The following is an 18051-nucleotide window of genomic DNA, read 5'->3' as shown; positions in this document are numbered from 1 at the left end:
AATATAAATGTTATAAATATTAGAATCTGTGACTATTATTTTCAATTATATATGAGGACAAAATAAAAGCTGAATAAAATTCTAAAACAAAAGTTTTCTCTACTTCTAAAATTATTAAAGAATAACAATTTGAACAAATGTTGATTTAATTCACTCATCTTTTATTTTAGCAAACATCAGATAATATGAACAAAATTTTATTGCTCACTATAGTTACACACATTCTCTTTTGCTTTATATAAGTTAAAAAACATATTTAAGTGGATAAAATTCTTGGCTAAAGACATATTCCAGAACGCTAACATATACTTTTCTGAGTTAGGACAAAAGAAAGCTTATCAAACTTCCCTAAGAGACCAGCATCATACAGCAAATTAAATTAGTATATGCTGCTATTAAGTTAACATCTGCCATTTTTTAAAGACTTTAATTTTAGTGTTTAGGTTACAGCTAAAATAATTTTTATCTCAAGTTTTAAGAAAGAAGAGAAGCTGACCATACAAACCCTGTTCATTACCATATTGGCCATTTAAAAAATAATAAAAATTAAAAAATATACCTACAATCAAGACAATTCTACTCATCCTGCTAGAAAAAAAATAGCTACCAATAAGTTATTTTAGAATACTTTAAATATAGATGGAATTTATAATAACTAGATATCTTTGTATCTTGTTTTATTACTTCTTAATGCTCCTCTTTTAAAGTAACAGATTACTTCAAAATAAAGCCAAGCTGCTTAGTATTTTACAATATCATTATTTTATAAATTTCAGACCCCCCAAAAAATTCAGATCAAGGATTACAAAGCAAGCAGCCTTCAGAATATATTTTGTTTGGCAAGCAGAATGGTTTTAATCTTTGGCAGTTGAATACCTTCATGTAGTACTTATTTGCTCTAGATGACCAGAACAGCTCCTGCCAGGTTCCCACACAGTCACCTGCTGGGCATGTGATACTGATACCCTGTTTTTAATATTATAAAACCCAATATTTACTTATAAAAATTAGTCGCATTCATGGAGAAAAAATTCAAATTTTATAAACTTGATGCAAAATCTTACTAGTTATTTTCTTATTTGAGAAAAACAGATCAAACCAGAAAGGTTTCATTTTTATAATACCCCCTTACATAACAAATCAGACACATTTGTACATATGGGTACTATCTTCTTAGAATACTGTTACAAGTAACCTAAAATCTGAGCTAGACAAATCATTCAACTGAAAAGTATTGTACTGATTTTATTATACAGTCTTGGCTCAACAGTGGCTTTCAGCCACATAAAAAATGCCCAAATACTTGAGACAAATATTCTCAAATATTTGAGGAAAGGTGACATTAATAAGGCTAACAAAATAAGTTAACGAAGGCATTCTGTAATCCTAGAGAATGAAGCAAAGGGAGAGATCTTGTAAGACAAATTGTAAAAGAGGAAGAATTTGAAGTAAATTTGGCCTTGGACCCTTTTATATTGCTACTCCTTCAATTTTCACAAGTTAAAGAATAAGGGAAACTAAAAACTATTTCTTAGTGTAAAAGACTGCAAGGCAAGCAAAGTAGCTGAGTAGTGATGGAGAAAATACAACAAAGATATAAAAGTTTATAGTTAAGAAGATAATCAAGAAATGATGGTACAACCATTCTGAAGTTAAGAAACAGAAAGGAATAACAAATGAGTTAGAAAAGCAATAATCTGCTGAGTCTTTTTAAGTTATATACAAATAAAAGACATCTGTACTTCTTTAGAGGTTTAAATCTGATTGAAAACATATTTACCTATGAATTTGTCTCATTTCTTAAAATATAACAACTGATTCCCATCTGAATAAATATTTTTTAATTCTTTATTAAAGCAAGCTTCTTAGCTGCACTTTGATGGGGCTATATAAAAAGCGTCAGAGCATTAATCCCATCAACACCAAAGTTACTGCAATCACGTTCATTTATAAGCACTCATTAAATTTGCTATCACCATCACCACATTATTGCAATGTCAAAGAGACTGAGTCATTTCACTTCTTCAAGAAAAATTACACTGACACGGTTACTGAAAGCTTTCATTAATAGGGAGAAAAAAATTTTTTAACTATTTCAACACAGAACAGAATGTTCAGGATCCTATATTTAATAAAAATATCAGCAAACAGGGTACCATCTTGGTCTATAAATTATGTTCTCCACAAGGGACTTACAACTGTTTTTTAAAACACCACTAAGGGGACATTGGTGAAAGTTTATCTTTGACACATTTTTAAAAAACCTGTTAGTAGCTTTGCCATAAAACTGGTTTAAGGTAGTTGTTTTTTTTCCAGAAACATTTAGAACAATCCAACACTTGGTATTAATACTCAGATCAGCACGCTGTACTAAAACATAACAGCAACATTTTATAGACTAGCTGCAATTTTCACTAGCTGTGTTCACCAACCGTTTAACAGAATTGTAGTGTTCTCCTAAGCCATATGCATGTCTCATATAACTGAAATAAAAAAAGGAGAAATAAGTAATTTAGATAAAAGTAATTCAATTCACTGTATATAAATGTTTATTATGTATATAAAACCAAGTAATTTGAATTAATCACTTCACAGGGTATCATTCAATAGACTTCATTACTTAAAAGTTCAACACTATTTGAAAAGCATCAGCAGTCAGAAAGATCTGGTTCAATAACTCTGTCTGCTGAGTTTGTTAGGTAAAACACAATCAATGGAGTGAAAAAGGAAAAACTGAGATGCTGAGTGCTCAACAAGCTTAAATTATTACCTAAACCCAAGCCATTAATGACTACCTTAGTAGGCTTAGCTAATGAACACTAAAGCCAATGGCAAACTTTCCATGCTGTTTCAGAGAACTCTCAATTATGTAACATGTTTTTACAATATGAAGAAAAAAATCTCTAAGGAATAAACCATCAGGTAACATGAATGTATTTCAGCTATTACAACTGTTGAAACTTTTAGCATTACTGTCAAACCAGAACAACATGAGAGCTAATCCTAAAATTTTGTAACCTTTAGAAATGACTTTATTCTTAACTCATATACAAGATTAAATCATTAGAGGTTTAAACAATTATCTAAATCACATGTTTTGACAATGCTTTCTAATTCTGTAATTGCCTTTTACATAAAATAAGCATAATTAATGCTGCTGAAGATGGACTTGTTTCGATTAATCAACATATATAACCTAAAATTTTTTCATAATCCTTTTTGTCTTAATCATGAAAAATATTAATAGTAGGAATTTCTAGGTACTTACACAAGTATTAATGGGTTTTTTGGATATTCTTCACCAACTACAAGAGGAGGAGAATCTGCCTGTATTATCTCTATTGGTGTTCGTAAAATGTGAGACAGGGCTCTTAGCTATAAAAGAGAAAATGTAAAACCAAAAAACAAACAAACAATATATATATTAGTAAGGGAAATAAAGAGGTAAATCTTATTCAAATCATAAACTACTGAATTTATGCATGAATAGGGCAACCAGTCAGAGCAGGGATCTACTCTTTTTCCTTAATGTACACCAAGAGCCCAGCACATAGTGGGCACTTAACACGTATTTGTTAAAAATCAAATAAATATAATGTTTACTAAATCAAATGCATAAGTTTCAAGCCCTGGATGTACAACAGCTTTTTGGAAATATCTATGCCATAGTTAATGAAGCATGGGGATGAGTAAATTGAATTCATTATACTAGTCTCTCTACTTTTGAATATGCCTTGAAAATTTCCATAATAAAGGATTTTTAAAAATACTGTTACTCAGGCACCAGATCAAATCAATTACAATTGAGAGGGGGTAGGGGAAAGACAGAGGAAGCAGGAAAGAATAGGAGGTTTATTTTTTTAAAAGCTTTTCAGATGACTCTATTGTACTAATGCTGAGAACAACTGCTCTATGATTTTCAAGGCATGAGTAGAATGAGCTTAGGAACTGCACTATCCTTTCATGGAATTTCCAACTGATTAACATATAATTTTAAGTTCATGACACATGATATAAAATTAGAGCTTAAAGTTGGATGAATAATAGTTAATAATGAATATTGGTAGTAACATTTTTTTAGACTTACTTTGACCAAGCATTCTAAGTGCTTTATGTGTATTAATTCATTCAGTCTTCACAATAACCTTACGGGATAGGTACTACTGTTATACATTTTAAAGACTATAATTACAGGTAGAGAAAGGTTAAGAGAAGTCAAGCACAAGGAAACAAAATGACTTGCAACTGAACTGAGAAGTCTGACTCTAGAGCTCAAGTTCATAAACAAATTAATAATTTAATAGTTTTCAGTCATAATGCACTGATCTGTTTATCTGCCCCATTATAACAGAACATGGACCTTTTAGGAAATTTTAAACGAAGGTAAGAAATTAATTCAAGAATATGGAAAAGGTTCTGTGCTACACAGTAGCAAATTTAATCCCATGTTCTATCTCATAAAATATTCCTTTGAGATACTTTTTTCTTATACCTCAAATAACACTTTTTAAAAGGCAGCATGGAATGGAGGGTGCAAAACAAGCTCTGGAAATCTTAATATCCCATCTAAGTCTTCAGAAATCATACAAAGAATTTCTCTTTAATAATTTAAATTTACCCCATTGTGAAAACAGAAACTCATTTCAAATGAATTCACAAACAATTTATGAGAAAATGTCCTTCAAAAGATGTTTTAAAAGGTTTTTCTCAATTTAAAAAGAGTCACTTAGGTCTCTAGAACTCAAATTAATTTGAGATTCTTATTAAAAAGTTCAAGCATCTTTAATTACTCCTAATGTAGTCACAAAGCTAAACTTCCCGAGTTTCAGAGACCCAGGAGAGGCATACAAAACAAGTGGACACAGTTCCCTCTGGTGGCTCAGAAGAGGTACAAATATAGCACTGCTAAGAAAAAGACTTTGAAGAAGCAATTATGTCATATCTCCAAACAACATAGTTCTTGAAGTGAAATAGTCAGAGCCACAAACTATTTAAGATGACTAATCATAATTACACAATAATATTAATTATACTGCTAGATTCATCTATCTGGCACTTTAGCTTACAAACTTCTATGCATATACTCTTTGCCTTATTTAATATCCACAAATGGCCTACCATATACACATAGGGGTTTTATTATCCCCATTCAATAAGGAAAATGGAGCTCAGGAGGTTGGCTAACTCCCCCAAAGTCACAAAACTGAGAAGCACAAGGAAAAACCACGACCTAGGGCTTCGCTGGTGGCGCAGTGGTTGAGAGTCTGCCTGCCGATGCAGGGGACACGGGTTCGTGCCCCGGTCCGGGAAGATCCCACATGCCGCGGAGCGGATAGGCCCGTGAGCCATGGCCGCTAAGCCTGCGCGTCCGGAGCCTGTGCTCCGCAACGGGAGAGGCCACAACAGTGAGAGGCCCGCGTACCACAGAAAAAAAAAAAAAAAAAAACCACAACCTAGCCCCAAGTCTTTCCCCCTTACTCCCTGACTTCTAATACCCCAGGCTATCTCATCACCACTTGGACCACTTAGGTGTTTTATTTTGCTTTAATGAAACAAAGTTAACAGTAAGATAAATAATTAGAGCTTAAAAAAAATCGTGATTAACTCCCTACAAGTGACTGAATATATTGTTTTCTTACAAGTGAATTTTAATGCATCAAATACTGCTTTCAGGTCAGTCAGTATCGACTAGGAACTCAAGACACAGTTGTAATTGATGTATTGTGGGAGGATTTGACGTGTATTCTCACATTAAAATATTGTTTTCTATTTCTGATGTAAGAGATGTTACTTTTCCAATAGTGATTTTCATCAGTTGAGCCACTTGGGTAAATTTTACTGTACTTGAGTAAAATCTTCACTTTCATATGTCCATAAATTCAAATATATGGCCAGTAGCAATATCACAAATGGAAATACGCAGATGCAACACTAGCCTCACCAACACAATGATCAAACACTGGGCTATTTAAAATGAAATAGTGCTTCAGTTCCCAAAGGTACATACTTAAATTAAAGGCCTAAGAATATTAACTCCCTTTTTCAATGCTTCAGTAGAGAAACAGCAAATATATAAAGAAAAGGAACCTTGAAAGGGAAATTTGGATCATCTGAGAAATATGTCTGAAAACTACAGAAGGGATTTTTTAAAATAATTTAACAATGCCACTATGAATAATAACAAACTTACCTCAAGCTGACCTCCCCATGAAGCGGTGTTTATGATATCATCACAGTATTTTCCAAACTCTTCTGTAGAAAATAGATCAGAATATAGCACTTAATAATTTTTAGAACTCATGTTAGTCCCTTTTATACCTCCCACAATTTCTGATGAAACTGCCCAAGTTATGAACTTCCTCCTTCTCTACCTATATTCTCCAGAATTTAATCCATTTCCCAATCCAAATTTAATTCACTCAAACTTTCCATTGAAGAGCAAAGCAATTCATCTCTGCTTCTCTCCCTCAGCCTAAGGCCCAGCGACCTCAACTACATTATAAGACTGCCTCTCTCTTGACCCAAGCAATGACCCCAAGATTGCCACCATATTCACATTTTAAAGTCCAAATCTGCATCTGAAGGAATATGTTGAAAGACTAAAAAATGCATCCTTTATAATATCAGGTTCACTATAAGACACTGTAAGAAATGTGAGAAGAGAATCAGAGTAAAAGTAAAATGAGTTGAAACTCCTTTCCCAGTGATAGCATCAAATAGTGCCTTCACATATTTTGGAAACGTCTACTTTATTTGTTATCAGTATCAGTTCTAGCCAAAGAAGGGTCTTCCTAGATCAGTCCTGAGAGGACATAAAAGACCTAATTGCAGAGTTTAATGGCATATCTTGAGCATACACACTTTTATACAGAAAGTTAACATGGGAAACTAACACCTCTAACTTCCTGTTTAGAGAAAGGGGAAAGAATTATGGGCATCTAGGAGAAAATATGTCCCGTGTATCTGTCTCATTCACTGTCTCATATCCAGTGCTCAGAACAGTGCCTAGAGTAGTTCTTGCCACACTGTGGCCTTCAATAAATATTGTCTAAAGTCTAAAGGAATGAAGGTAATTAAGTCTTTTGTCTTTTTCTCTGATTCACCATGCTGAGTTGCCACCTCCTCTCCACTGCCCTACAACTAGCAGTTGGGGACTCCATTAAACAAGTCACCCTTAACCATCCCCTCCCTCTTCAATACATCCTGGCCATATGACTTGCTCCCAGTAGATACTGACACACCTGCTGTCTTATCTCAAGGACTAACTTTCTCCCTTACTCCCCTTTCTCTTTAAGAAACTTTTTCAGATTTTCACTTGCTCTCTCCTTTATTTGCTCGTTGTACATTTTTTTACCTTCCCAACTATCAAAGGTATTATAGAGAATAATAAGGCAGGTTACTAACTCATCTGTTTTTGGTTTTGCAAAGTCAAATTTTGCCTGAATATTATAGCTTATTGAGAATAAAATTAAATCTCCCAAACTACAGGATAAAAGGAGGAATTAGTTTTCCTAATCATTCTATACTGGTGGTCTTCAGGCCCTATACTTCCAGAGACTAGTCAAAGCTTAACTTTGTGAAATAGAACTTATTAACACACTTTTAAAAATAGTAATAATGAATCCTATTCCTATCTTAGATAAAAGATTAATATATTTTAACTACAAAATAGTTAAGTACTTAGAAGATCTTAATAAACCAAAATGTGCTAGTATCTATTAAAGTTATAGAAAATAATTTTGCCTAAATGTTGAGATTTTTTTCCCCCATAAGGACCATTCAGGTTATTTTTATTATCAGTTCCAGGAAGCACTTTATTTAACAACCACCACAACCACAACAAGACATAGTAAAGAAAAATAAATTACCTGAAGTATACATATCTCCTGTATTAGGATTTGTTAAAAATGGCAGAAAGTCTTCCACGTGGCTTTGCATATAGTCAGCAGTCTGACATCTTAAGGCAGCCACAGTCAGACTGCAGTCCTGTTCTTTCAGTTGATCTTCAATGGCTCTATACATACAGTGGCCATCAGATGGAATCTGTTTAATTTCCAACTGTCTAGCTGCCAATATTTGAGCAAGTTTTTCACTTTCTACATGTCTAGCTCCAGTTAAGTTTTCAATTTCAGCTTCAGCTATCCTTTCTTCCCGCTCCTTTTCCAGTGCAGCTTTTTTGTCCTATGAAGAGGACAGTGTAGGAAAGTTAATTCCTAATAATTAGGACTAATTTACATTTATTATGGGGATGAAATATAAAATTCTCAGAAACATTTTTCTCCCATCTCCCACAAGCATTATCATATTGATGATCTCATCACTTGTAGAATTTTCTATATTGTGAACTCCTTTAAAGGCAAATGTTATTTCTCATCTGTGTGTACAGCACCTAGCTCTGTACTAGGACAAAAGAAAGCCCTCAAATTTTTCTTTGAAGTCTATTTAAAAACTACATGCCGGACTTCCCTGGTGGCGCAGTGGTTGAGAATCTGCCTGCTAATGCAGGGGACACGGGTTCGAGCCCTGGTCCGGGAGGATCCCACATGCCGCAGAGCAACTAGGCCCGTGAGCCACAACTACTGAGCCTGTGCTACGCAACAAGGGAGGCCGCGATAGTGAGAGGCCCGCGCACCGCGATGAAGAGCGGCCCCCGCTTGCCACAACTAGAGATAGCTCTCGCACAGAAACGAAGACCCAACACAGCAAAAATAAATTAATTAATTAATAAACTCCTACCCCCAACATCTTCTTTAAAAAAAAAAAACTACATGCCAAGTATCTAAAAACTTTACTTACCGATTTCAAAGTACTATCTTAGGACTGAGTTGTCCTAGGCCTTAAAGCAACATCATTGTCATACTTAAGTCCAAGCTAATCCAAACTTTTTAACTTATCACTCCACCAGTGAGGTCTTAATGTGCTAAATCACCAGCTCACCAGCGAGGCATTAAATGGCTAAGGTCTTTAGAAGGGTATAGGAGCTCTATATACCCAGCTTTAAAAAAAAAAAAAAATGTGTACATACAAACACACACACATTTAACTAAAGTAACAGATAAAAATATTCTTCTCTATAAAAAAGTTAGAATATTATAGATAATCCAAAGTTCCCCTGCCAATCCCAGTGCCTGCTCTAGAGGTCTGATGTGTATCCTTCTAGATTTTTTTTCTATGTATTTTAATAAATACATATGTACTCATAGAAAATGTACAGAAAACAGTATTTTAACAAAAGTCCTATCATACATTACACTCTGCAGCTTGCTTTCCTTATTCAAATGTTATAATGGGATGGGGAGAGGGTAATGAGAGATTTGTGACATGAAGGGTGGATAAGAAGTAGAGTGGGAAGGTTGGGAAAAAAGAGAAAAAACTCCTGACACTTGGAATAGCAAGGATCAAAAGACAGAAAGCACTATATGTTTCATAGCTGAACACGGTTCATATAGCTAGAGTACCAGATAAAAGTGTCAAAAGATGAGGTTGGGGGGCCAAAACGATGGTATACAGTTAATATATATTAAGTCTATGCATACATAGTTTAAAAAACAACACTAGAAGGAGATACACAAAATATTTACAGTGCTTTTCTCTGGATGGCAGGATTACAAAATAAGTTTATTTTGCTTTGTGTGTGTGCCTGCATGTGTGTGTGTGTGAACATCTTTCTAACTCTCTATGGTATGTTTTACTTGTATACTGGGAGCAAGTGCTTTTCAATTTAAGAGAATAAAAATTGTTAAACTACATTCTATCAATATAAATCTTGATATTGGTAGCAAACTACAGTGAAGCATTTAGATAAGCCAAGAAAAAGAAGGAAAAGGTAAAGATTTTTATTTCCCCAATCTAACCTTTCCTTACGACAGAAGATGTGAATGGAAAGGCAAATTTCAATTTCACTTAATGCCACCTGCTTCTACTACATGCCTGTTATGTGCTGTGCCAGATAAACCTAAAGTGATTTCTAAGTTACCTGAATCAAAAGCAGTATTATCTTCTTAATAAAACATAAACCTATTTGCTTTTTCTTCCCAACTCCAACCATGCCAGAAATACCATGAAACAATTTATTTCACTGCATACCTACAACTGTGGATCACAGTGGCATAAAATCTTAAAACACAAGATGGCACTATTACTTTTTAAAAGACTATAAAAAACATTTTCAGAGGGGAGAGGAAGGATAAGCACCTTGAATATCATCTAATCCAAAACCCCTCATTTTCCTCTTCTGAGGAAACAGCACGCAGAAAGATTTCCAAAGGCCATACAGCTGGTTAGAAGCAGAGCAGGGACCAAGGACAACACAGAGAGCTCCTTCTATCCAGGCACCTGAATCAGAATAAAAGTTGGAGTAGATGGGAGCTGGAGTTAATGACGTCAGGTACTAGTTCCTGGAAGAGTGGAACTTTATACTATCTGTAAAACCTTAATTTAAGCCTCTAAAATACTAATCCAATCATTTCATTTTTTCCCTCATGCTCTGCTTCAGTATTACAAAGCAATTGTATTTCCTTTTCAGGGCACTAGGTGGGAAACACATTGCATTGTTTTCCCAACCATGCAGAGTTTTCCAGTGGCATGAGGCACTTTCCTTTCTACAACCCTAGTCCTGGAGGTAGAATGGCACCAATAAATTCTAGTGAAAATGTATGTATGATGAAAATAGCACATAAATCATAAATATATTGTCAGTAAAACTAGAGCCATGTGGTAATAGTATAGTAATACAGCAAAAACAACTCTGAAGAGAAATCTTAAGAGCTGGGTACTAGTGCAAGGGTTGTATTAAACTTTCAGCATGCCACTGAGACAACCTGGGCCTCAGCTTTCTCATTTATAAAATAAATTGAACTAGATCTCATTCCAGCTCTCAAATTTCTTATTTTTGGACCCCAGTTCTTCTAAGTTCTACTTTGGGCTCTTTCCACCATACCAATAAGTTTTCACTGAAGTTCTTGGAAGTAAATAAAATACTCCCTATGCTTTTCTAGATTGAAAATACGGGATTTGCTCTACAATATTCCAATAATAAACCTTCATAACATTTTGTCATGTTTTTCTACCAGAGAGTTGTATCTCTCCCATAGATGACATCATTAGTTAGCTGACTTTTCATTCCTTGGTGCCTCTGGGGGAAAATAAAAGTGGTTTGGCATAAGTCTAATACCCAATTATCTACCCTGTCTTCAGTTTCCATTTTCTTAAATACTATAAACTTTCAGCGTTTTCTGTCCCCAAATCCTATTAATATAACAAAGCAATAAGAAACTTTGGCCATTACTTATAGGGTGTTTTCTCTGCCAAGTGTTGACTCAGCAGAGAAGTGTTGCCAAGCAGCTGACTATAAAAGATACTACATTTTTTGAGAGTATAGCTGGAAAAGGTACGCATTTCAGCTATGCAATATTTTAGGAGAAAAGTAACAAAATGTTTGAGAAACGTAAGGGAATTAGTTTGTTTTGTTGCCTAAGGGACCAGGTAGGGTGAACAAGTGTTGATAAAGACAGGAAAGAGTTGTGTCATGTTTGCCAGAATTAAATAGTTGCTACTCTAAGATATAGCAATTACTAGGTAGAGGCAACTCCAACAAATATTTTGTTATGTTTCTGCCAAGCAAAACTTCTGCCCTTCACTTTTGATCTATAGAAAATAGATGACAATAATAAGGCTATAACAGAATACATATCATAAGTATAGAGGTGGTGAACTAAATAACCTCCAAAATACCATGAAACCTAAATTTCATCAGTCTATGAAATTCACAGTTATAATAATTACTCAAGAACAAAATTTTACAATAGTATGAGAAATGTTTGACAATGTGCAACTTAAGCAACTTTCAAGCAAACAAACAAAAAAACTTGTCTTAGGTTGAATTTCTTAAGAGGTGTACTATGCAGTATTTAACACAGTGAACAATACTATCACTTGTTGACCCAAATCATAGTAAAAATGTTGTTTTAGGGCTTTGGAAACAGTAAATTATTTAATATTCACAATAACTCTATGAAGTAGGTATTATTTTCCCCCATTCTATACATGTGAAACTGAAGCTTAAAAAGGTTAAGAATCTTACCCAAAGCCACCACAATGGGATTAAAACCTCCATCTGACTGACACCAAATTCCATGCTCTATTAAATTATGTACTAAATTATAAGACGCAAAGCTCGTTTAAACATTTAAATCCTAGAAAACATCAAGTGTTAATAAAACAATATTTGGGAAAGAAAGATTGGATTTAAACCCCTTGTTCTTTTTCAAAAGCCCTTACCTATCTAATCTCACGCCCATAATTTTGATATCATAAACTTATTACATCCAATAAATCAGTTTCCTTACAGATCTTTGGTGAGGCAAAATTTCATTCCCATATTTGTTTTTGTGCATGCTGTTTCACTGACTTTAAATATCCTAACTAAATAACTATATTTCCTTAAATACCAACTATGTAACACTTAGTACAATGAATTTTTCCTTCTCTGAATTTTCATCACAACTAACCAATACATATATAACTACATAATTCTGATATTTTTATATCTTGCTTAACTTCTAGATTCAAATTCTTATTTTACCACTTAATACCATAGTTTTTAACCAAAGCTATACATCAGTATCACCTGGGCTCACACTCTTCAAATTCTGAATTAAGTCTGGAATAACATATTTGTAAAAAATATCCTTTGTGGGCTTCCCTGGTGGCGCAGTGGTTGAGAGTCTGCCTGCTGATGCAGGGGACAGGGGTTCGTGCCCCGGTCCGTGAAGACCCCACATGCCGCGGAGCGGCTGGGCCTGTGAGCCATGGCCGCTGAGCCTGCGCGTCCAGAGGCTGTGCTCCACAACGGGAGATGCCACATCAGTGAGAGGCCCGCGTACCGCAAAAAAAAAAAAAAAATTTATCCTTTGCACATCCCCTTTCCTAGCCCCACTCTCCTATGAGAACTGCAAACTGGACATGTTATTTTATACTGCTTCAGGGCTATTTTCTTCTCTATAAAATGGGGATAAGAAATCCTACTTCACAGGATTACTGTCGGGACTAAATGAGATTTCATATAATCTAAAGCCTAATAAATATTAGTTCAGGTCCTCTGGCAAGGAACTCCATTTTTTTTCTATTCACTTCCAATACAACACCTAAGATAGTATTACACACACAGCACTAACAAATACTAGGTGACTTTCATACCCGTCTCTTTTGTGCTTTTGATATCCGAAACGGCTGATTCTCAAGAACCAAGTTTGAAATATTGACAGCAACAGAATCTATCTGAGGGAAACAAAAAACATTAACAAGTTAATGAAAAATACCTTTAAGTTATTATTCAAAATTATTATCAAAAGTCACAAATATGTGTCATCCCACAATTCAAATTTGAATAACAGCACTAGATACAGCACAATACTAAATGAGACATGGTTCTGTCTACTTTCTCTGTATTTAAGGGAGAACTGTCAGATTCCCAAGAACTTTCCTTATAGCTCTTCAGAGACAATGCTCATTCCTGCATGGTTTCCTTCCTTCTTAAAATGCCTACTCCATTCATCTAAATACTTCCTATAAGGGCCACAACTCATTCAGCATTCCACACTTCCCTTCTCTAAATGTTATACTTATAGAATATGTAAGGTTCTGTCATTACTACTTTCATAACCTCAAATGTGGTGGCAAAGGCCTTTCTCTATCTTAATTAGCCAGAACCTGATGAGCACTGCTTCTTGACCCTGGTAGGAAGTTGAGATTTTTCTATCCTTTCCCATCTACAAACTGAAAAACTTTTAGGTAGAAAATTTAATCTATAATTATTGTTAGGATATTACAACTAATCTTAATCAACAAATGGCTGTTATGTGTTTGCTAAAGAATAAACTGCTAGACTTAAAACTATCAGGATTAGTAGCTAGTAGTTTATTACCACAAGTATAAGTTAAGCTAGTTTTTAGTATGACACATACATGAAACATATCAAGGCCTCTAATACCAGAGTCAGCAGTCCCTAAGGCTATGGACCAAATGATTAAAATATCAAAATCAGATTAAGACTTCAAAGAGCAGTTATCAACTTTAGTGAAATTAGGATTCTTATATTTTTCAGAGGAATGTGCTAATTTTACAAACTGCCATACTGACAACAGGCAAGATACAAAAAAGCATCTAGAAAAAAAAGGAGAAAGCAGTGACAAAAGAATTCAGGTGACATTCAGAAAGAAAACAGGCTTCAGTTTAAGAAAAAAAAGATAAAGTAAAATGAGAGTTTGTATTTTAACAGTTGGACAATATGTAGCTTAACAATTAAACATTTTTGTCCTTGGAAACCTAGGAAAGAAATCTCAAAATTGAAAGGCCTGAGAGAGCAAACAAAACTATCTCACTAATAGAAAAGATAGGGAGACAATTAGGAATACCATGATTATAACAACACAAACACCTAGAGCATCATGCCTTGTTACTTGGAAATAAAAGGCACGGAAAGCCAGGCTCTTGACAAAAAAGTTAAAGAAAATAAAACTATGTTTAATACAATAACTGTAAATCAGTACAGACAAGCTGTTTTCCCTGTCAACAGCAGACCAAAAATGAACCAAATAAAATAAAATTTATTTATGGTAGATAAAATTTTGCATAGACATAAGAACATTCTAACTATCAGTAATGAGAATGAGGTTATGGAGTCTGTGATCTTTGGTATCTAAAACCCATGTAATAAGCTACCACTCTAGATAAAATTATAACAGAATTCAGTATTCACATTCTGGAGTAAGACAGCTCTCATTTTGAATTCAGGCTTTGGTACTCAATGGCTGTTATAAATTTAGAACAGTTTTAAATCTCTCTGAGTCTGTTTCCCATTTGAAAAATGGGATTATCTACACTTACTTCAGAGGTAATACTTTATAGTGTGTTATTATGAGAATTATGAGAAAATTAATGTAATATATTAAACAAAGTGTGTGGCATACAACACATTGTGTATGGCTACAATGATGAAATAAATATTAGCTAAAATGATGACAGTTAACATGCTACAATTTACCCAAGAAACATCAGTAAATTTCATCTTTTACAACTTGTTCATAAAGCACTTTTAACTTAAAAAATGATTTCACATTTGTTATCCCATTTCTTAAAAAAAATCTTGTGCTTAAACAGCAGTACTATTGGTATCATATGATATGTGAAGAACTTATGCTCAAGAAGATTAAGTAAATTTGCCCAGGTTACAATCCTATTTAATGGCAATTCTGAGACTAGGAGACTGGTCTTCCAACTTTCATTTGGTAAAGCTTCCTTTAGTCCATTTTATCAATCTGTTCATCTTTGGGGCAATAGTTTTCTTTGCTGGCCTTCCTTAAAAAACACACTACCATGTAAACCTGGTTGGAAAAATATCAATGAAAGGCGATGGCATGAGCGTGACTAAGTGACTTCTTTCCCTCCAATTTTATGATTTTATATAATAAACAGTGTAGTAGAAGTGGCAGTTGCTTTCAAAGGCAGACAAAGAGAAACATTACTTCACCTACTTTACTCTCCTTAGAAGTCTGCTTCAATTGCTCCAGCTCCTCTTTATGTTTCTGTTCCATTTCTGCTTCTAACTTAGCAACATCTTCAGTAAGTTGCTTCCTCCTCTTTTTGTCATTCTTGGGGACAGCATTCTTCATACCCTGAATTTTGGCTGAAAAGCCACCAAAACCATTAAGTCATAAACCCTGGGATTAAGAATAAATATGAAATAGTAACAATAAGGGGATGATAAACGGTGAAGAGTTTAGAAAAAGTAATTATGAAAGCAAGAAGAGTAATTACACAACAGATAGTTACAGAGAAGGGTCCAGATGAAGCTAAGACACCCCCTCAAAAAAAAAAAAGAAAAATTTTATTAACATAACCGTGAGTTTGTTTGGTGTCGGAGGTGGAAAAACTTTTTTTAAAAAAAGTAGATTTTTAAATCTTTCAAGTACCCCTTCCGAGTCCTCAAAATTTAGGTGAGATATTTCAAAACGCACCGAGTAGGGCAAGTGTCGGCAAGTAGGGTAGGAACAGGAAGAAGGGGAGACAGGAAAGGGGGTCTGGGTCCAAGACGGTGGCTTCCCGGTGTTTTCAGAAACCCACACCCGGGCGGCGGCGCGGGGTAGGGGGAACGCGACGGACCGGAGAAGAGGAAGCTTCTGAAGGTCTGGGGGATTAAGGGACCTTGGAAAGGCGGGAAGGAAGAGACCACTGGCTACTTTGGAAAAGCGTTGGAGGATCCAGATCAGAAACCCCTCAAGATTTCCCAGAAGCGACCCGCCACGCACCCTTCCCTGGGTCCTGGCGACTTCTAGGTTCCCATTCCCCCGTCACCTTGCAAATCCTTCTTCTCTTTGCGATGCCTTCTCACCAGCTGCTCCTCCTCATCAAGCTCCTCAGTCAAGACTGCCTCCATGACGACCAGGTAACCCAGCACAGTTGTTGAAAGGAACCAGCACAACCGGCAAGGAGCACCTTCCACCCTTCAACCCTCACCCCGTGCGCCATTGGCCGCAGCTAGGATCCAGCCCCGCCTTCAAGGCGGTACCGGATCCAAGCTGAGTCATCGGAGAGAGGAGGAAGAAGAACCGGATGCTGCGCGTGCGCACTCCCGTGACCCGCGCTGATGCGGCAGGGCCGGGCAGGTTGGGGCGGGGCGGGGCGGGGCGGGGGTGGAGCGCGATGGCGTGCTGGGGTTTGTCTTAGCAGGCTGAAGTTTGCAGCCTTGCAATTGATCCGCGCTACAGCCCCTTCAGCAATAAAGCTACACCAGTCTATTGGCCCTGACGTGAGGCGGGCAGAGATGACGTAGGAGCACTGTTTTGGACGTTTGTTTTGTTTTGTTCGGTACTTCGGAACATCTACTTTAATGGGACCACTTTTGGTCCCATTGCTAAGAAGTACTATTCAAAAGGTAAGAAGGAAAAATAAAACATTTCAATAAAACCGTGAATAATTATCGGTGAGAATCTTTGTGCTGATTCAATCAAACAGTCGGGAATTAAGTTCTGTTTATTATTTTCAAGGTCGTAATACCGCATTTCGGAAGAAAGACAACTAAGTAATTGAGAAAATGCCGCCTCTTGAATATAGCGGTGGAAATAGATGAGGTAGTAAGGATTGAGTATCATATCACACAGGAGCCTAAAGACCTATGCTCAATGATAAAGAGGCTATTGCCAGAGAGATTGAAAAGTATCAGGAAGCTCATAGAGATAATAGAAATGTGCAAGCCTCATAGGGCACAAAATGGAATTACTGAAGTTAACGCAAAACAAGAGAAATTTTCATGCAGAAAAAAAGAGAAAAGAAATCAAGTAAAGAGAAGAAGAGAGACCTAGAGCACCTGCCCAGGAGATAAAATCTACGTCGAATAGGAATACCTGAAACAGAGGACAAAGCAAATGAAGCTGAAACTATAAGGAACTAACTGAAGAAAAATGTCCAGAGTTGAAGAAGGAGCTAGATCTGCAAATTGAAAAAGTTCACAGGGTACCATTAAAATTTAATGAAAAGAAAGCAACACCCAGACATATCCTGGTAATATTTTTTAATTGGAAGGATAAATAAAATATTCTACAAGCATCCCAGACAGAGAAGGCAAGTTACTTATAAAGGCGCAAAGTTAGGCTGACCTCAGATTTTTCTCTTGCAACTCTAAATGCCAGAAAACAGTAGAACAATATCTACAGTTTTAAGGGAAAATAATTTTAAACCAATTATATACCCTGCCAAATTATATCTGTACCAAGGCAACTGGAAGACATTCACAGATACGCAGGGGTTGAGAAAGTATATCTTTCAAGTATCATCCTTGAAAAATTTGCTGAATTATGTACTGCAGCCAACAAAGAACATGAATTAAAATAACATAAAAGGAGGCAATTGTATGAAAAAATTAGTGGTAAGCATTAGTTAAACAGCATTAAGGTTACATTGTTAGGTAGAGTTATAAAACTAAATGCTAAAATTTGTAAGTTGGGTCTAAAATTTCAGTTTATAAACTGTGAAAAGGCATGCTAAACGTTCAAT

General features: G+C 35.5%; 1 protein-coding gene across 1 annotated transcript; it reads right to left on the bottom strand.

Moving 5' to 3' along the window:
- Positions 1–209: 209 nt before the first annotated feature.
- Positions 210–16472, bottom strand: OTUD6B (OTU deubiquitinase 6B). The gene is made up of 7 exons (XM_082858652.1): positions 16354–16472; positions 15534–15685; positions 13198–13278; positions 7869–8181; positions 6191–6252; positions 3269–3375; positions 210–2483 (listed from the first exon to the last, which is right to left on the bottom strand). Exons 1-7 carry the CDS (start codon positions 16433–16435, stop codon positions 2399–2401), a joined length of 882 nt encoding a protein of 293 aa, XP_082714778.1. The 5' UTR covers positions 16436–16472; the 3' UTR covers positions 210–2398.
- Positions 16473–18051: the final 1579 nt, after the last annotated feature.

The sequence above is a fragment of the Leucopleurus acutus genome (genome assembly GCF_964270905.1).
Source record: "Leucopleurus acutus genome assembly, chromosome: 17".
NCBI lineage: Eukaryota > Metazoa > Chordata > Mammalia > Artiodactyla > Delphinidae > Leucopleurus > Leucopleurus acutus.
The sequence above is the reverse complement of the archived record's forward strand: the minus strand, read 5'-3'. Positions and strand labels throughout refer to the sequence as shown.